This window comes from Orbicella franksi, unplaced genomic scaffold, assembly GCF_964199315.1.
Source record: "Orbicella franksi unplaced genomic scaffold, jaOrbFran1.1 SCAFFOLD_84, whole genome shotgun sequence".
Taxonomy (NCBI): Eukaryota; Metazoa; Cnidaria; class Anthozoa; order Scleractinia; family Merulinidae; genus Orbicella; species Orbicella franksi.
Window position 1 is genome coordinate 17,628 of NW_027670399.1, and position 16,645 is coordinate 34,272.

At 39.2% G+C, this 16,645-nt stretch overlaps 1 protein-coding gene across 1 annotated transcript; it reads right to left on the reverse strand.

The window, feature by feature from the left end:
• Nucleotides 1-887: 887 nt before the first annotated feature.
• LOC145471363 (dnaJ homolog subfamily C member 13-like) lies at nt 888-13,397 on the reverse strand. Its single transcript, XM_081454837.1, has 14 exons — nt 13,130-13,397; nt 12,595-12,703; nt 11,883-12,026; nt 5,942-6,013; nt 5,710-5,763; nt 5,418-5,538; nt 4,606-4,697; nt 4,156-4,255; nt 3,677-3,751; nt 3,049-3,249; nt 2,399-2,480; nt 1,965-2,007; nt 1,631-1,726; nt 888-1,067 (listed from the first exon to the last, which is right to left on the reverse strand). Exons 2-14 carry the CDS (start codon nt 12,661-12,663, stop codon nt 888-890), a joined length of 1,329 nt encoding a protein of 442 aa, XP_081310963.1. The 5' UTR covers nt 12,664-12,703; nt 13,130-13,397.
• Between the last annotated feature and the right edge of the window lie 3,248 nt (nt 13,398-16,645).

The window sequence follows — 16,645 nt, forward strand, 5'->3', positions numbered from 1 at the left end:
GTCAGGCTGGCTATCTGACTCTGAAGGTGGCCGATAAAATGTTCCAAACAGTATGCTTTTTGATTTAGGCAGAAAAATCTCAATCCAAACAGATTCATCAATCTCGAGGTCAGATCGGCGCACAGCATTAATTGACTCACTGACAAACACTGCTACACCGCCTCCTTTCCTCACCAATCTATCTCTTCTAAAAAGTGTAAAGCCAGGCAATGACACTTCTGCATCCGAAATGTTACTGTTGAGCCATGTCTCAGTTAAAGCTATGATGTGAATTCGTGGACTTTGCGTTATGAAAACACGAAGTTCATTTAACTTCTTCCTCAAGCTTCTGATGTTTTGATGGATGAACTTAAGACCACGCAACTTTAGGGTAGCATCAGATGTTGCTGGTACAACAAAGCTATCGTTTAGACTGTCATCGAACTGTTGCTCAGCAGAAGATGGAACTGAGCAGAAATGACAAGTCGAGCCAGATTCAAAGTTCGCATCCAGGCATTTTAAATGGAAGCGCGATTTGCATAAAACGCAAAATCCAAAAGCCTGATTTCTTCTGACCGTCTTGAGACACCGAGGACGGGTTATTTTAGTGGAAGGTCCAGGATTCACGGAGATATCATTGCACTGAAGCAGTAAACTTGCAAGAAGAACAGATCTTGTAAGCCTGACAAGCTGAACCTTGGCGACAGGAGTGAGGGAAAATCCAAAATGGCGCCCACTAGAAGTTTTCTTTCTCACGGGCTGCTCAAAACCGACGAAAGAAGAGAGCTCCTGTCCAACAGCCAACCCAGAGCTATTGACTTCTTGGTTAACCAACGGTGTAAGACATTTAGAATTAGAAAGATCCCTTGTAAACACGAAGACGAGTAAAAGAAGAACGCCGCTTCGCATCACACGACATACCGCCATGTTGTCTCGCCCCGAAAACGAAAATGACAGTATAACAAACAAGTATCAAAACGTAAACCCCTTAAAAATAAAACAAAACTTACATCAGAGGAGGATTTTGTTAGCAGTTCAACAAACTTCTGTAGCAAAGCTATAAGGAACTCCTTCGGCTTCCGAAGAACCTGAGAAGACAAAATAAAAAGAACCCACTTTCAAAGCTATACTATTGAGTTTTGTTTTACTGTAGCTTTACTGAGCTATATAATGACTTCAAAGTCAATGGTTTATTGACCTTGGCCAGAATCTTCCGTTCTAGTCCACTCGGATGCAAAATCTGCACTGACCACGATTTCTATCAAGCATTTTCCCCCCACATTTTCCTCCAAGTTACGGCTAGCTATTTGTACGTTTTGCCACCGTAATAACTGGTGTTGCAAATTTCGTTCATGCGACCTTTCCCCCTCTTTTCTCAAATTGCTTTTTCTCCCTCGCCATCAGTTACGAGCTTTCTAGCGCTTGGCACTGGTTATATGTTTTCCCGCGCTTAACCCTGATTACGTGTTTTCCCGCTCTTTTGACGAGTTATGTTTTTTTTTGTTTGCTTTGAGTTCTGATTGGCTTAATGGGTTCGGCTCTGAGAAAACCTTAGCCTCACTTTTGCAACAACTATAACAAAACCAACGCCGTTTAAAGAAACTTTTTTTTTTCTTTGTTGTTTTTTTCTTTTTCTTTTTTAAGAACATACCCAAGCTGGCTGCTGAATAAAGAGCCGAAGATAAATTCCACCAATTGTTATTTCCCCAGCAGCTTCGTCAAACATAACTTCAAAGTCTTCAGGAAGCTGAAAACAAAAACACAACACGTTTCACATCAATTTCTCAATAACAAAGGCTGTTTGTTTTCCAAATTCTCTTAGAGTACAAATATCATTAAATGCACTCTTTGCCAGACGAATTTCTCCACCTGTTTTTAAGTACACATCTCTTTTTCTACAAACCTCCTTCAAAGTATTTAAATTTCACCTGCCTACTAAATATTTTCACAAAAGAGGACAGGGAAGTCACGAAATAATGTCTTACCTTCCACTGAATGTCTGGGCTGTCTTTCTGCACCTGGTAATGCCTATAACGACAGGAAAAAGAAACGCGATCAGCACATTTTCCTGTGTAACAGCAGCTTCTTGGCCTACTCACGTAACGCAATCTTTACTGCTAGTCAGGACGTAATTCTAAACGTAATGACATGTTGAGGGGAAGATGGCGGTTCAAAATGGTGTCTGTACAAGAGATACACATCTAAGACCGGAGACAACTAGTTTCGTCATGATCATCTTCGCTTAAGACGGCACTGGCCGCAGGTTTACACAACGAAATATTAACAGGAACAATTATTCGACTTTTTAAGGGCATTAACCAACTGACTTTAATCAGTATATCAGACACGAAAGACTGTGTTTGACCACATTTCCAAACACTAAGAATCATGGAACATGGACTAGCATTAATAAACTCACTTGTCTTTAAGCTGTTTCACCACTGTGCAGATTTTTTCTCTGGCTTCAGTGTTCCATATCCGTTCAGGATTCTCCTGGTTTGCTATACCGAAAAAAACAAACAAACAAATCAAAAACAGATCCGGTATAGACACCACATACATAACCTATTAGCCACACACATGATTGCCACAGACATAACTTTTCAAAATCCCTGAGTTTTCCCTGATAAAAATAATATTTCCCTGAGCAAATAAATACAAAATGTCACAGACAGAAGAGTTTCTAGCCTCCCCTAACAGCCTTCCTTTCCACCCATTCATCGAGACTGGCAAGTTTTCAAAACAATTTCTTGATTGAGGAGAAACATCGTTGAGATCACACTGAATATTTCTTCCAGCCTTCAATGGTATTAAATCAGCAGAGTCATGTTAAAATTCTTTCAAATCTCCCCGACTTTTCTTCAAAATGTCAATTCTCCCTGACTCAAAATAAAATTCCCTTACTTCTTCTTGACCTTGAATAATTTTTTCCCCTGACCATCTCCTGAGCTGTGGCAACCCTGACACATGTTTTAGTTCGTCAAGTAATCTTTCCAAAACAAAATAGCGTGACAAGGCCGTGTAACGTCCCTGACGTTCTAATATAGCTTGGCGAACGACTTGCCTCACCTTCAAACATATGCACGCTTGCTGAAGCGTTGTCTCTCATAGCGTCCATAAAGATGGCTGGCAAAAATTTGGACAACACGATCTTCACTTTGGGTCCAATGAGCTTATCTGACATCATCTTGGAAAACAGCTCGGCTGATCTCTCGCGGACCACTGGGTTTGTGCCATTTGCATAAAGGTCCAGAAGATAGATCAGACCGCCTGAAAAATACACCAGGTTAGAATCTGTCTCGGGTCCAAGAAATCGAAGAAGCGACGAGCAGGGTTACGATTAGCCTCCAAACAGTCACTCTACTGAATTTTTGCGCAAAGCTGTTTCTTCAGCATAAAGAGGATAAGAGACGGTATTGCCACACCCATCCCACCCCAACCTACCACTCCCTTTGATGGGATATCGGCATTTTGACAAGTTGCCCTAACTGGTTTATACTTCTAGGTTAGGAGCAAAGAGCCTTGTCCAAGCGCACAATACTACGACTCTAAGCAGAGTCTAACCACTCGCTCTGAAGTCTAACATAGCAGACCACTGCGCCACCACCACCCCCTCCCTCTTGCCTTAAATAAAATTCGTGACGTAAGTAATATGCTAATCCCCGTCAACATTGACGTTTTAGTTTGTGGTATTTACCTTTATGCATCGTTTCCTTGACGATTTTAGTGTTGGAACAAAGTGCGTGCATTGTATCAACTGCCAACAGACGATCTGTCATGAAAAACAATACCACAAAGGTTATGAATGAGAACTATTTTTGCACTTTTCTGGGAAAGAAACAAGTACATGATTTGAAACTTTCTCTTAACATGCCAGAGCCGAGTTGTTCGAAAGCCGGTTAACGCTAACCCAGGATTACAAGTTAATGGAAGTATCAATTTTTCCTGCATACAAATGTTTTTCACTTCTTATGTTTTGTGTAGTTTGAGATTACTCATGCTCAAAACTGAAGGACAGACAAGATAACCAGAAAACCTCATCGAAAAAATACAAAACTGAAGGCAGGCAGGCAACAGCATAATCAAAATCTCTCGGGTTAGAGTGGAAAAGACGTAACAGAGACGCAAAAACGGATCCTGTGGTGGGGAGGGTAAGGGGTACTGTAGACGACCCACCTGATGGAAGCGTGTGTAGTGTTAGGAACAAAAAGCCGAGGATGTCAGAGTCAGCTATACTCGTTACACAGTTCTTGTTTGCTGTCGTGCTTGAGATGACCTGCAATACAGTGATAAGAGTCATTTCCCCTTACATTATCAATACACTGTTAAGAAGACAAGTGATGAGAATAAAGAAATTGAACACCCAAAGAAAAACTGTGTTGATGTTTAGTAACATAAGAAATGAATGAGAACCAGCGAGAGGAACTGATCGTGACACATTAAAGATTCTCCGTACTAGTACTATAGACTAAGAAATTTATTTTTACGCTGACAAGGGTTGATACACCACAAACCTCTCCCAACTAAAACTATAAGGAGTGTACAAAGACAATTGGGGAGAAAATTTATGTTGAGATTGAACTTTAAGAGGTTAATCCAGACATTGTTCAAAGCACTTCGTCTTACCTCAAGAGCAAACTTCTGAAGTTTTGTTGCTTTAGTCATCCTTAGTAAGGAGAAAATCAGCTTAAAATGTCCTATACACTGAGCTTCAGTGCCTGTCAACAGAGAGACAAGTCACAGAAATTAGATTTTCATGACGTAAAATGGGTTAATTACCAGGGAGATAACGACAATGGCTATTTTAAAGGAGCTCAGTCACGGTTTGCGCATATTGAAAAGATTAGCTTCAATTTTTCAAATTCGTCATTTGTAATCCGTGTTAATCTTCTCCATCCTTAGCCATCCTTGTTCCGTTATGGTTTATCATTATCTCTTTGGTGTTTTTCTTTCTTACAAAACTGTTATTTTCAGGTTTCCTACCATTCAAAGGTAATTTTGTATGTGGCCAAAATAACTCAAAATACCATGACTGAGCCCCTTTAACAGGGGCATCAGTTCACAGCAATAAATGACTGAAATAAATGAATTCAAGGTAGACACATCTGTCATATCGAATCGGAGACATGAAGGAATTTGTGAAAACGCAAGTTCATTGTCCCAGTCATCTGAAAATAGCAACGGACGATACATATTAAGCAAGGGGAAAAAGGAAAGGTTTGTTGAGGTTGAGGTTTTGGGGAAGGTCAGTTTCGTGAGGAAAGTTGAGTTTTGTGATCTGATGAGTATCATCCATATTTTGCTGCTATTGCTCTGACACTCGCCACAATGCATTAAACAGGCAAAACAACTACAAACACACTTTTGGCCTGTCACACAATCGTCTCCCAAGCAACACACGGCGTGACACGTCAACGTAACGCTTGCGCAGTTTATACCTGAGTTGTTTTTGATGACGTTTCTAAGCGCTTCCAGAGCCATGACGCTAGCATCCAGTCTTTTCTGGTTTTTGTTCAAGTCCAGCTCTGTGACAGTGAGGGCCATCAATGAATGAAGGTACTGGGAATGAAACAAATACGCAAGACTGAAAGGTTAAAATCTCATCATTATTCAAGGCAGGTAACAAAGTAGATCGCATCAATGACTAATATCACTATTTATCATATTTTAAAACTGCTTGTCCCTGGGCGAAAAAATGTTAAAATTGCTATTTCTTGTAATGTTACCAACCTGTGCCTCTGAGTCAAGGAAGTCGATCAAATCTGCTGCAAATTTAAGCGGAGCCTAAACAACAGACACAAAGTGTTGTTAGTGATCATTCAAATCTACAGTAACCCGATTTGTACTTGAAATGCTGTAATCAACAACTTCACAATATTCACAATATTTAATTATTAATTTAAAGGCTGCAGTAATGTAGTTTTTGTGATATACAGAATAAAGTTGGGCAAATACTTAATACCTGAAAACAATTCTGTGTTTCTTGGTATCTGGTCATGATCAGGGAGAACATTATCACTTGGACTCTTTTCTCCTGATGGAAGGAAACAAGTGAAAGATATTTATAAGCTAGATAATATTAAATTACCTCAATGGAATAAGTGTATACATCTACCATATAGGCTTAACATGTTAAATCCACTGTTAAATGCATCACAAATTGATGAGCTTGAGAAAGGTGCAGGGTGTCCAGCAGCATAGTTGTTCAGAAAAATAGGAAAATAGGAAACTGCAATTGAAAAAATACGAAAAAATAGGAACTTTCCTTCAAAAAATTAGGAAAAGAATAGGAGAATCATAATTGATGGACAAAGATAACCTCCCTACACCCCATCAGCTACCCCAATCAACCACTTTAGTTCATTGACAGTGATATACATTTGTACATACAGTGTGATAATGTAAGCATTTTGAATTTTAAAGTTATTCTTCTTCGTCGCTCTCATTGTGATAACAACATCAGTTTGCATAACATTATATTATAAATCTAAATCAATTGAAGAGCAATCGGCAATCAGTTGTGAAATTGACATTTGAATATCATGTTTTCCTAGAAACAAGACTAGTGATACTACACTGAATTCATCAATCCAAATTCCCTGATTTTAACTGTAACTGAACTACTCAGGCTTCACCTTGTTCAGAAACTACGCTGTCTTTTCAAAACTTCAACATCAACCCAGCACACAATAGCAAACACAAATCCTAAGAGAAGTTTTAAAACGACACTTCCCTCTTGACTTGACATAAAACAACAGCTCACCCTTAATTTGACTTTAACAAGACAGTTCACCCTTAATTTGGTTTTCTTTTATTTGATGAACATCAACTTCCTCACATGAGCATCTTCCAGGTTCAAATATGATCACACAAGTGAGCAAGAGTTCAGCATGAGGACATACATTGGATAATTAACCAAATAGCAGGTTGAAATCCTCATCAGCTATTAGAGTGCTCAATAGTTTAACTAGAGACACATCAGACTTAATGAAATAGATATAGAAATCATATATGATGCTCATTTCGAAACGAAACATAGAGAAGTGCAACTGAGCTTAGTGAGCATTATATGGAGCCTGAAGGACCAGAACGTTGAGTACAACATTAAATGGCCTAAGATGAAGGAGAGCAGATCTTATTCAAACACTATAAAGAAATGTAATTTGAGTTTGTGGGAGAAATATTTCATTTTATGTAAACCCAAAGTGTCAACCTTAAACAACAGAAATGAGCCAATATCTTGCTGTAGACATTCTAGGAATTTTTTTGCTGAAAAATATCATCACCTTATTAGCCATAGCATCTCACTTGATGCGCCACGTACCACCCTTTTTACATATTGTTCTGTTTTTTTTCAAATATCTTTCCCTGTAACCATTTTTTCTAGCAGTTGCCTGATGATTGCTTCTGAAGAAGCATGAAACCCTGAGTAGCAAGTGAATGTCTTAGACCAACTAATCCAGCTTTATACTTCCATTATTGGATAATTAACGTATTTTCAATGGGTTTATACAGAATATTATCTGTTGACTTCAACATAATCACATGAACCATATTGATACAGCTACATGTCGATACAATATATAACAAAGAAAATCATTGAGAAATATGGAACCAGTAAATCAGAGCGATGAACAGAAATCCAGTAAGGAACAGAGAACAAAGAAATAGTTACTGTCCCTAATATTTTTGCTAATTTAGAACATCCAAGTCATGACATTGCTTTATGCTAAATCCACATCCGAGCCTATGAAACACCAGAGGCTATTAATCCATTTTCAATTTACAACATTAAATGGCCTAAGATGAAGGAGAGCAGATCTTATTCGAACACTATAAAGAAATATAATTTGAGTTTGTGGGAGAAATATTTCATTTTATGTAAACCCAAAGTGTCAACCCTAAACAACAGAAATGAGCCAATATCTTGCTGTAGACATTCTAGGAATTTTTTGCTGAAAAATATCATCACCTTATTAGCCATAGCATCTCACTTGATGCGCCACGTACCACCCTTTTTACATATTGTTCTGTTTTTTTTTTCAAATATCTTTCCCTGTAACCATTTTTTCTAGCAGTTGCCTGATGATTGCTTCTGAAGAAGCATGAAACCCTGAGTAGCAAGTAAATGTCTTAGACCAACTAATCCAGCTTTATACTTCCATTATTGGATAATTAACGTATTTTCAATGGGTTTATACAGAATATTATCTGTTGACTTCAACATAATCACATGAAGCATATTGATACAGCTACATGTCGATACAATATATAACAAAGAAAATCATTGAGAAATATGGAACCAGTAAATCAGAGCGATGAACAGAAATCCAGTAAGGAACAGAGAACAAAGAAATAGTTACTGTCCCTAATATTTTTGCTAATTTAGAACATCCAAGTCATGACATTGCTTTATGCTAAATCCACATCCGAGCCTATGAAACACCAGAGGCTATTAATCCATTTTCAATTTTGCAAGACATGATGCTTAATTAGCCAAAAAAAAAAAAAAAATAGGAAAAATAGGAGGTTTCATTTTTAAAAATAGGAGAAAATAGGAATTCATCTGCTCAAAAAAGTAGGCAAAAAATATGAGCTGGACACCTTGAAGGTGCCAGAGCTGAGCATGATGGCTATGATTGCTGGAGCCATAGCAAAGATTTCATTCCATTGTTAGTTACGACTGAACTGGAAAACATGGTTAATGTGTTTCACGCATGACACATATGACAAGTTAAAAAATAATAATAAGGCGTAAAATGAATGTACTATCATTTACAAATTATAAAAACAAAGCGTATTACTTTATTGATGTAGTCCTTTGCCGAAAGACAAATTTAAGAGATATTTGGCAAATACTGAAGTCTTGATCCCTTAAAAATGCTAGATCAACAGCACTGTTCACAATTTTGGACAAAAACTTGTCTTGAATTTTACACCTGCAACATACGGAAATCTCATGGTTATTAATATGGGCAGGCTTTTAGCAAGATGGGTGTCCAGGCATCCTGTGGATGGCCTCTTATTAAAGAAAATCGCTTTATTTTTCATATGTTGCCTTATAGATTGTTCATTTGAGCAGGCCCTATAGCACTTTTGGGACACCTACTTTTTAAATCTTGACCAAAAGCCTGAATGTGGGTAATATCGAGGTACAGTGTACATGTACCGTTCAAAGTTTATGTTCTTTAAACTATGCATAAATTAAAACTTAGACTGGTTTATTTGAAAGAGCTTTTAAGCTCTCCTTTAAAAATGTTGAGTACTTTCCTTGATTCGTGATTGAAAACTTCTTTCAATTGAACGAAGAAAAGGTTTGCTGTTACATGTATGCCATCCTTTCTAAGTAAGTTGTTACCAGTAGTTCAAACACTTCAGCGTGACATAAAGGGACAGGTCTGTAAGGGCGTCTAGTATTTTCCACGGTCATTTCTAGGAAAAATATATCTCACAACCTTGATCTTTACCATGAACAGCTGTGGCTAAATTTTGTTACAGTGCCTAAGAGATCAAAATAAATGACTCGCGTCTTGTTATTTGTGGATATGGAACTCCCAACAGCTGTGGGGCCCAAAGCGTAAAACCACAAAACACCAAAATTCTAGGGGGTGGGTGGAGTACCGTGAAGCCCCTTCAAAACAGAAAATCCTGGGGGTGAGGGGTCTATCTGGAAAAAAACCCTCTAAGGAGGGGGGGTGGAGGATGGTTATATTCTGGAACCACACATTTTACCCCTCCTGGTCTGCAGTCTGCAGTCTTCATTTTACACTGACTGGTAATTTTCAAATGTTTTTTTACACATGTATACCTTGACAGTGGAGAGACTGATTATTCATGCTAATTACTTCATGAAAATCATTAATAAACATACCTGCTCTATGGTGCCAGATATTCAGTTGTCGTCCTGTACTACCATTCATTTACTCCTTATCTTATCTTTATCTGGTGATGTTCTGCTCTTCATCTGATCCAATCTTGGCTTGTAGTTTTGTTTAACTTCGTTCAGCCAAGTTATCTCGCTTGATGTCCTCTCTGTGTCCAGTCTTTCCACGTACAAGCCTTCAACATTTCGGTTATTTCTCAACGAGAGGTTTACATTTTCTTGTGTGTAACAGCCCCGGGAAAAAGCCTGTTTAGTTTACTAGAGTATTACACTCAAAAAAGTTTGTTCCCTCTTGCACGTGTCTTCCGCCATCTTTGTTATCTCGACTCCACACTCACTCGGCCATAATGTCGTGTTTGTGTCACGTGATATTTTCGCCCCTAGTCTTAGCCTACAGGGGTTTGGCCACGGGGAAACTCGCTTTGGAGACGATTTGATTGGCTCAAGAGAGGATCAAGATTCACAGAGGACGTTTGAACAAGAAAAAGACCAAGTTACCGCTGCACAAAACACATTGGTTTTGAGTACAGTTCATGCTTTGGCAAGACGTCAAAACCATCTTCTCCGAAGCACGTACTTGCAAGGTTTGCTTGAAGTAAATTCTTGTCGCAGGTGTTGGTGTTTCATAACGACACTGAACGGAAGGACCAGTCAGAACTTGTTTCCAGTGGCTGAGAGCTAAGTAAAACTTCTCCGCTAGTTGAATTCTTGAACGTGATGGAATACTATCAAGCAAGAAAGACCGTGCTTGACCACATTTCAAAACACCAAGGAGAGAGTTGAAAATACTACGCGTGGTGGAGTATTTTTGACGAACTTCGAGCCAGCTCTTAAACAATCAGTTTCCACAGGTGACAACAAACTGAAAGCTCTCTGGTTTTAAGGAATGCAGTGCAATGTAACTTAGACTATCCTCGATCGGGGAACCTCTTGTTAAACGGAAGGGTGATGTAAGCAGTTCCGTAGACTAGTCAGTATGAGGCAAACCAAGGCACTTGCCTCAGTCATTTTTTTTTCTCGTTTTTGTTGTTTCTCTGTTGAAAGGGGAAATTGAAACACTGGTAAATGCCAAGGAAAAGAATTAAACCATGGACTTTGCCTCAGTCATAATTTTTTGTTTTGGCTACGGCCCTGGTGAGGCAAACCCAAGGAACGCACAGAAAAGACAAGGAGGCACAGCAGAAAAACGCTAAACGGAATACCTAAAGGAAAAGAAGACGAACTGTATAAATGGAACACAAAACGAAACACAAAACGAAACACAGCCTTGACTATTTGTGCTTTGGTTGCGGCGGGGTTTTCCACAGTTTTTAGAGCTCCGTTTAGGAGGTTCAGAAGGTACTGAACTAATTCGAACGAAAGAGCCTAAAGAGATAAAAGGAAGGAAGTTAAGATCTCTCGAATAGTCACACAAAAGGGTGATGTAAACAAATCTTCTAATAATACACAGTATATCATAAACGTACAGCTCAATAGCTTTCATTTCGGTGGTGGCACAGTAAGGCTTCGCCCACAAACTCAAAAGTTAGAAGAGCTTCGTGCGGTATGATAAACAGTATCAGATAAAAGTATCACTCAATAGCTTTCAGTTGAATGGTCCCACACTAGGGTTTCATCCTTGTACAGCATAATAAACAGTACCAGATGAAAGTACTGCTCATTTCATTTGAATGGTCACACACCAGGGTTTCACCCACAGACTTAAAAGTTAGAACCACCTTGTACAGCATAATACACAGTGCCAGATGAAAGTACTGCTCAATAGCTTTCATTTGAATGGTCACACGCTAGGGTTTCATCCAGAAACTTTAAAGTTAGTACCACCTTGTACAGCATAGTAAACAGCACCACATGAAAGTACTGCTCAATAACTTTCATTTAATGCCCACACTAGGGTTTCATCCAAAAACTTAAAAGTCAAAACCACATACACAGCACAAACGGAAAGAGGATTAATCATCAAACATGTTAGTCTCGAGGTTTACTACACAATTCAAGGTAAATATCACTTCTTATTTACCTGTGCTACAAGCTCTGTGTGATTCTTGTCAAACATTCTGTGAAGTGCTTCACATGCCACACCCACGACATCTGGCCTCGCTTCCATTCCCTTGATCATGTGACTGATACAGTCGCTGACCTGCGCCATGCTTCGAACACAGATCTGAAAAGGGCCGTTTCCGAGCGAGAGAAATCATACAACGAATAAATCAAAATCTTAGTTCCACTATATAAGAAATGCAAAAATGTAATTTAAATGGCTTTCTTATTTTTCCACAGATGACATCCCCTTTTTAAAAATTAATCGCTCTTTCAATAATCTGATTTGACTATTTAATACAACATAGCTTTTTCAAGGTAAACTTTTTTCAGAATACTGACAATATTTCTCTCTTGAAAAGGGCCAAATTACGCTTTTTCAAGTGACGCGGACACAAACAACCTTGACTCGACGCATCGAAAAAATTTACACTACATTTCCTACGTTCGTGGTTCGTGATATATATGAATCTTTTAGTCTTACATATCCATTTACAAATAAAGCTGCGTTTTAAATTGCTGCGGCAATGTGGATGGGGCCTTAGTTTATTTCTACATGGGTGAAATGTGACGTTCCCTGCATGCAATTATGTACATCGCAAAAAAGCGACGTTGTTTTAAAATATCGTTGCATAACTAAATTTCCTTTGTGAGGTCTGGATTAAACTCCATCCCCTAATGGTGTGTCTTACCTCGTTAGCCGAGAGCAAGTGAACCACTTGCACAGCGGATTTCACGACTGCATTGTTTGTAGAACCCATGCTCTTTTACTAAATTTGGAATGTGGCCTAGGCCTGGGACCTGGGAATAGAGCACAGATACTCTTAACATTCGCTTTATGCCGCAATGTGAACACAAACGTTCTGCTAACTGGTGACCAATTCCTTAATTCTCACGTCTGTATACTCAATTAAGTGGTGATTACATCTGGAGAAAATAAAAGTTGATCTAGCCAAGACTACCGTTTCAAACCTCTAGCCCTGCCCGAGATCGTGTTATTTCTGAGAAGTCACTTAACGTTTTTCTTGAGTTGCCATCCAGGAGACTAGGCAAGAGCAAGCAGACATGTTCCCCACCCCAGCTCCGTACACTGAGCAGTTTTGTTCACGATATTTCAACATGGCGCATGCTTGCTTGAGGGTTGAATCGGAAAAAAATAAGTTGTTTAGAATGTGGTTATAGACGAAAATTCCCAATACCACTTCTAATTCGTCGTTTTCCACGTACCTGGTCTGCTAGCTGCGGTTGTGCCGTAAAAAGACAGAGTGTGGCCTGGGTGACAGTCTCGAGAGTCTCGCCCTGAAACGGGTTTGAGAAAAGTAGCAAGAAAGTAGAAAACGGAAATGACAATATAAAACACACGTACTAAACAGGTAAAACAGGTAAAGCAGCAGCCTGGTCTGAGAGGTTTCAGAAAAGTACCAAAAAGTGGAAAACGAAAATGACAGTATAACAAACAAGTATCAAAACGTAAACCCCTTAAAAATAAAACAAAACTTACATCAGAGGAGGATTTTGTTAGCAGTTCAACAAACTTCTGTAGCAAAGCTATAAGGAACTCCTTCGGCTTCCGAAGAACCTGAGAAGACAAAATAAAAAGAACCCACTTTCAAAGCTATACTATTGAGTTTTGTTTTACTGTAGCTTTACTGAGCTATATAATGACTTCAAAGTCAATGGTTTATTGACCTTGGCCAGAATCTTCCGTTCTAGTCCACTCGGATGCAAAATCTGCACTGACCACGATTTCTATCAAGCATTTTCCCCCCACATTTTCCTCCAAGTTACGGCTAGCTATTTGTACGTTTTGCCACCGTAATAACTGGTGTTGCAAATTTCGTTCATGCGACCTTTCCCCCTCTTTTCTCAAATTGCTTTTTCTCCCTCGCCATCAGTTACGAGCTTTCTAGCGCTGGGCACTGGTTATATGTTTTCCCGCGCTTAACCCTGATTACGTGTTTTCCCGCTCTTTTGACGAGTTATGTTTTTTTTTGTTTGCTTTGAGTTCTGATTGGCTTAATGGGTTCGGCTCTGAGAAAACCTTAGCCTCACTTTTGCAACAACTATAACAAAACCAACGCCGTTTAAAGAAACTTTTTTTTTTCTTTGTTGTTTTTTTCTTTTTCTTTTTTAAGAACATACCCAAGCTGGCTGCTGAATAAAGAGCCGAAGATAAATTCCACCAATTGTTATTTCCCCAGCAGCTTCGTCAAACATAACTTCAAAGTCTTCAGGAAGCTGAAAACAAAAACACAACACGTTTCACATCAATTTCTCAATAACAAAGGCTGTTTGTTTTCCAAATTCTCTTAGAGTACAAATATCATTAAATGCACTCTTTGCCAGACGAATTTCTCCACCTGTTTTTAAGTACACATCTCTTTTTCTACAAACCTCCTTCAAAGTATTTAAATTTCACCTCCCTACTAAATATTTTCACAAAAGAGGACAGGGAAGTCACGAAATAATGTCTTACCTTCCACTGAATGTCTGGGCTGTCTTTCTGCACCTGGTAATGCCTATAACGACAGGAAAAAGAAACGCGATCAGCACATTTTCCTGTGTAACAGCAGCTTCTTGGCCTACTCACGTAACGCAATCTTTACTGCTAGTCAGGACGTAATTCTAAACGTAATGACATGTTGAGGGGAAGATGGCGGTTCAAAATGGTGTCTGTACAAGAGATGCACATTTAAGACCGGAGACAACTAGTTTCGTCATGATCATCTTCGCTTAAGACGGCACTGGCCGCAGGTTTACATAACGAAATATTAACAGGAACAATTATTCGACTTTTTAAGGGCATTAACCAACTGACTTTAATCAGTATATCAGACACGAAAGACTGTGTTTGACCACATTTCCAAACACTAAGAATCATGGAACATGGACTAGCATTAATAAACTCACTTGTCTTTAAGCTGTTTCACCACTGTGCAGATTTTTTCTCTGGCTTCAGTGTTCCATATCAGTTCAGGATTCTCCTGGTTTGCTATACCGAAAAAAACAAACAAACAAATCAAAAACAGATCCGGTATAGACACCACATGCATAACCTATTAGCCACACACATGATTGCCACAGACATAACTTTTCAAAATCCCTGAGTTTTCCCTGATAAAAATAATATTTCCCTGAGCAAATAAATACAAAATGTCACAGACAGAAGAGTTTCTAGCCTCCCCTAACAGCCTTCCTTTCCACCCATTCATCGAGACTGGCAAGTTTTCAAAACAATTTCTTGATTGAGGAGAAACATCGTTGAGATCACACTGAATATTTCTTCCAGCCTTCAATGGTATTAAATCAGCAGAGTCATGTTAAAATTCTTTCAAATCTCCCCGACTTTTCTTCAAAATGTCAATTCTCCCTGACTCAAAATAAAATTCCCTTACTTCTTCTTGACCTTGAATAATTTTTTCCCCTGACCATCTCCTGAGCTGTGGCAACCCTGACACATGTTTTAGTTCGTCAAGTAATCTTTCCAAAACAAAATAGCGTGACAAGGCCGTGTAACGTCCCTGACGTTCTAATATAGCTTGGCGAACGACTTGCCTCACCTTCAAACATATGCACGCTTGCTGAAGCGTTGTCTCTCATAGCGTCCATAAAGATGGCTGGCAAAAATTTGGACAACACGATCTTCACTTTGGGTCCAATGAGCTTATCTGACATCATCTTGGAAAACAGCTCGGCTGATCTCTCGCGGACCACTGGGTTTGTGCCATTTGCATAAAGGTCCAGAAGATAGATCAGACCGCCTGAAAAATACACCAGGTTAGAATCTGTCTCGGGTCCAAGAAATCGAAGAAGCGACGAGCAGGGTTACGATTAGCCTCCAAACAGTCACTCTACTGAATTTTTGCGCAAAGCTGTTTCTTCAGCATAAAGAGGATAAGAGACGGTATTGCCACACCCATCCCACCCCAACCTATCACTCCCTTTGATGGGATATCGGCATTTTGACAAGTTGCCCTAACTGGTTTATACTTCTAGGTTAGGAGCAAAGAGCCTTGTCCAAGCGCACAATACTACGACTCTAAGCAGAGTCTAACCACTCGCTCTGAAGTCTAACATAGCAGACCACTGCGCCACCACCACCCCCTCCCTCTTGCCTTAAATAAAATTCGTGACGTAAATAATATGCTAATCCTCGTCAACATTGACGTTTTAGTTTGCAGTATTTACCTTTATGCATCGTTTCCTTGACGATTTTAGTGTTGGAACAAAGTGCGTGCATTGTATCAACTGCCAACAGACGATCTGTCATGAAAAACAATACCACAAAGGTTATGAATGAGAACTATTTTTGCACTTTTCTGGGAAAGAAACAAGCACATGATTTGAAACTTTCTCTTAACATGCCAGAGCCGAGTTGTTCGAAAACCGGTTAACGCTAACCCAGGATTACAAGTTAATGGAAGTATCAATTTTTCCTGTATACAAATGTTTTTCACTTCTTATGTTTTGTGTAGTTTGAGATTACTCATGCTCAAAACTGAAGGACAGACAAGATAACCAGAAAACCTCATCGAAAAAATACAAAACCGAAGGCAGGCAGGCAACAGCATAATCAAAATCTCTCGGGTTAGAGTGGAAAAGACGTAACAGAGACGCAAAAACGGATCCTGTGGTGGGGAGGGTAAGGGGTACTGTAGACGACCCACCTGATGGAAGCGTGTGTAGTGTTAGGAACAGAAAGCCGAGGATGTCAGAGTCAGCTATACTCGTTACACAGTTCCT

What these genes read in the sequence shown, in the direction of transcription:
- LOC145471363 (XM_081454837.1), bottom strand. Translation starts at nt 12,663, where the DNA reads ATGGGTTCTACAAACAATGCAGTCGTGAAATCCGCTGTGCAAGTGGTT. An exon ending in ACACAGAGCTTGTAGCACAG is followed by an intron (nt 6,014 to 11,882) that starts GTAAATAAGAAG and finishes TCCTTCCATCAG; the next exon opens with GAGAAAAGAGTCCAAGTGAT. An exon ending in AAACACAGAATTGTTTTCAG is followed by an intron (nt 5,764 to 5,941) that starts GTATTAAGTATT and finishes TCTGTTGTTTAG; the next exon opens with GCTCCGCTTAAATTTGCAGC.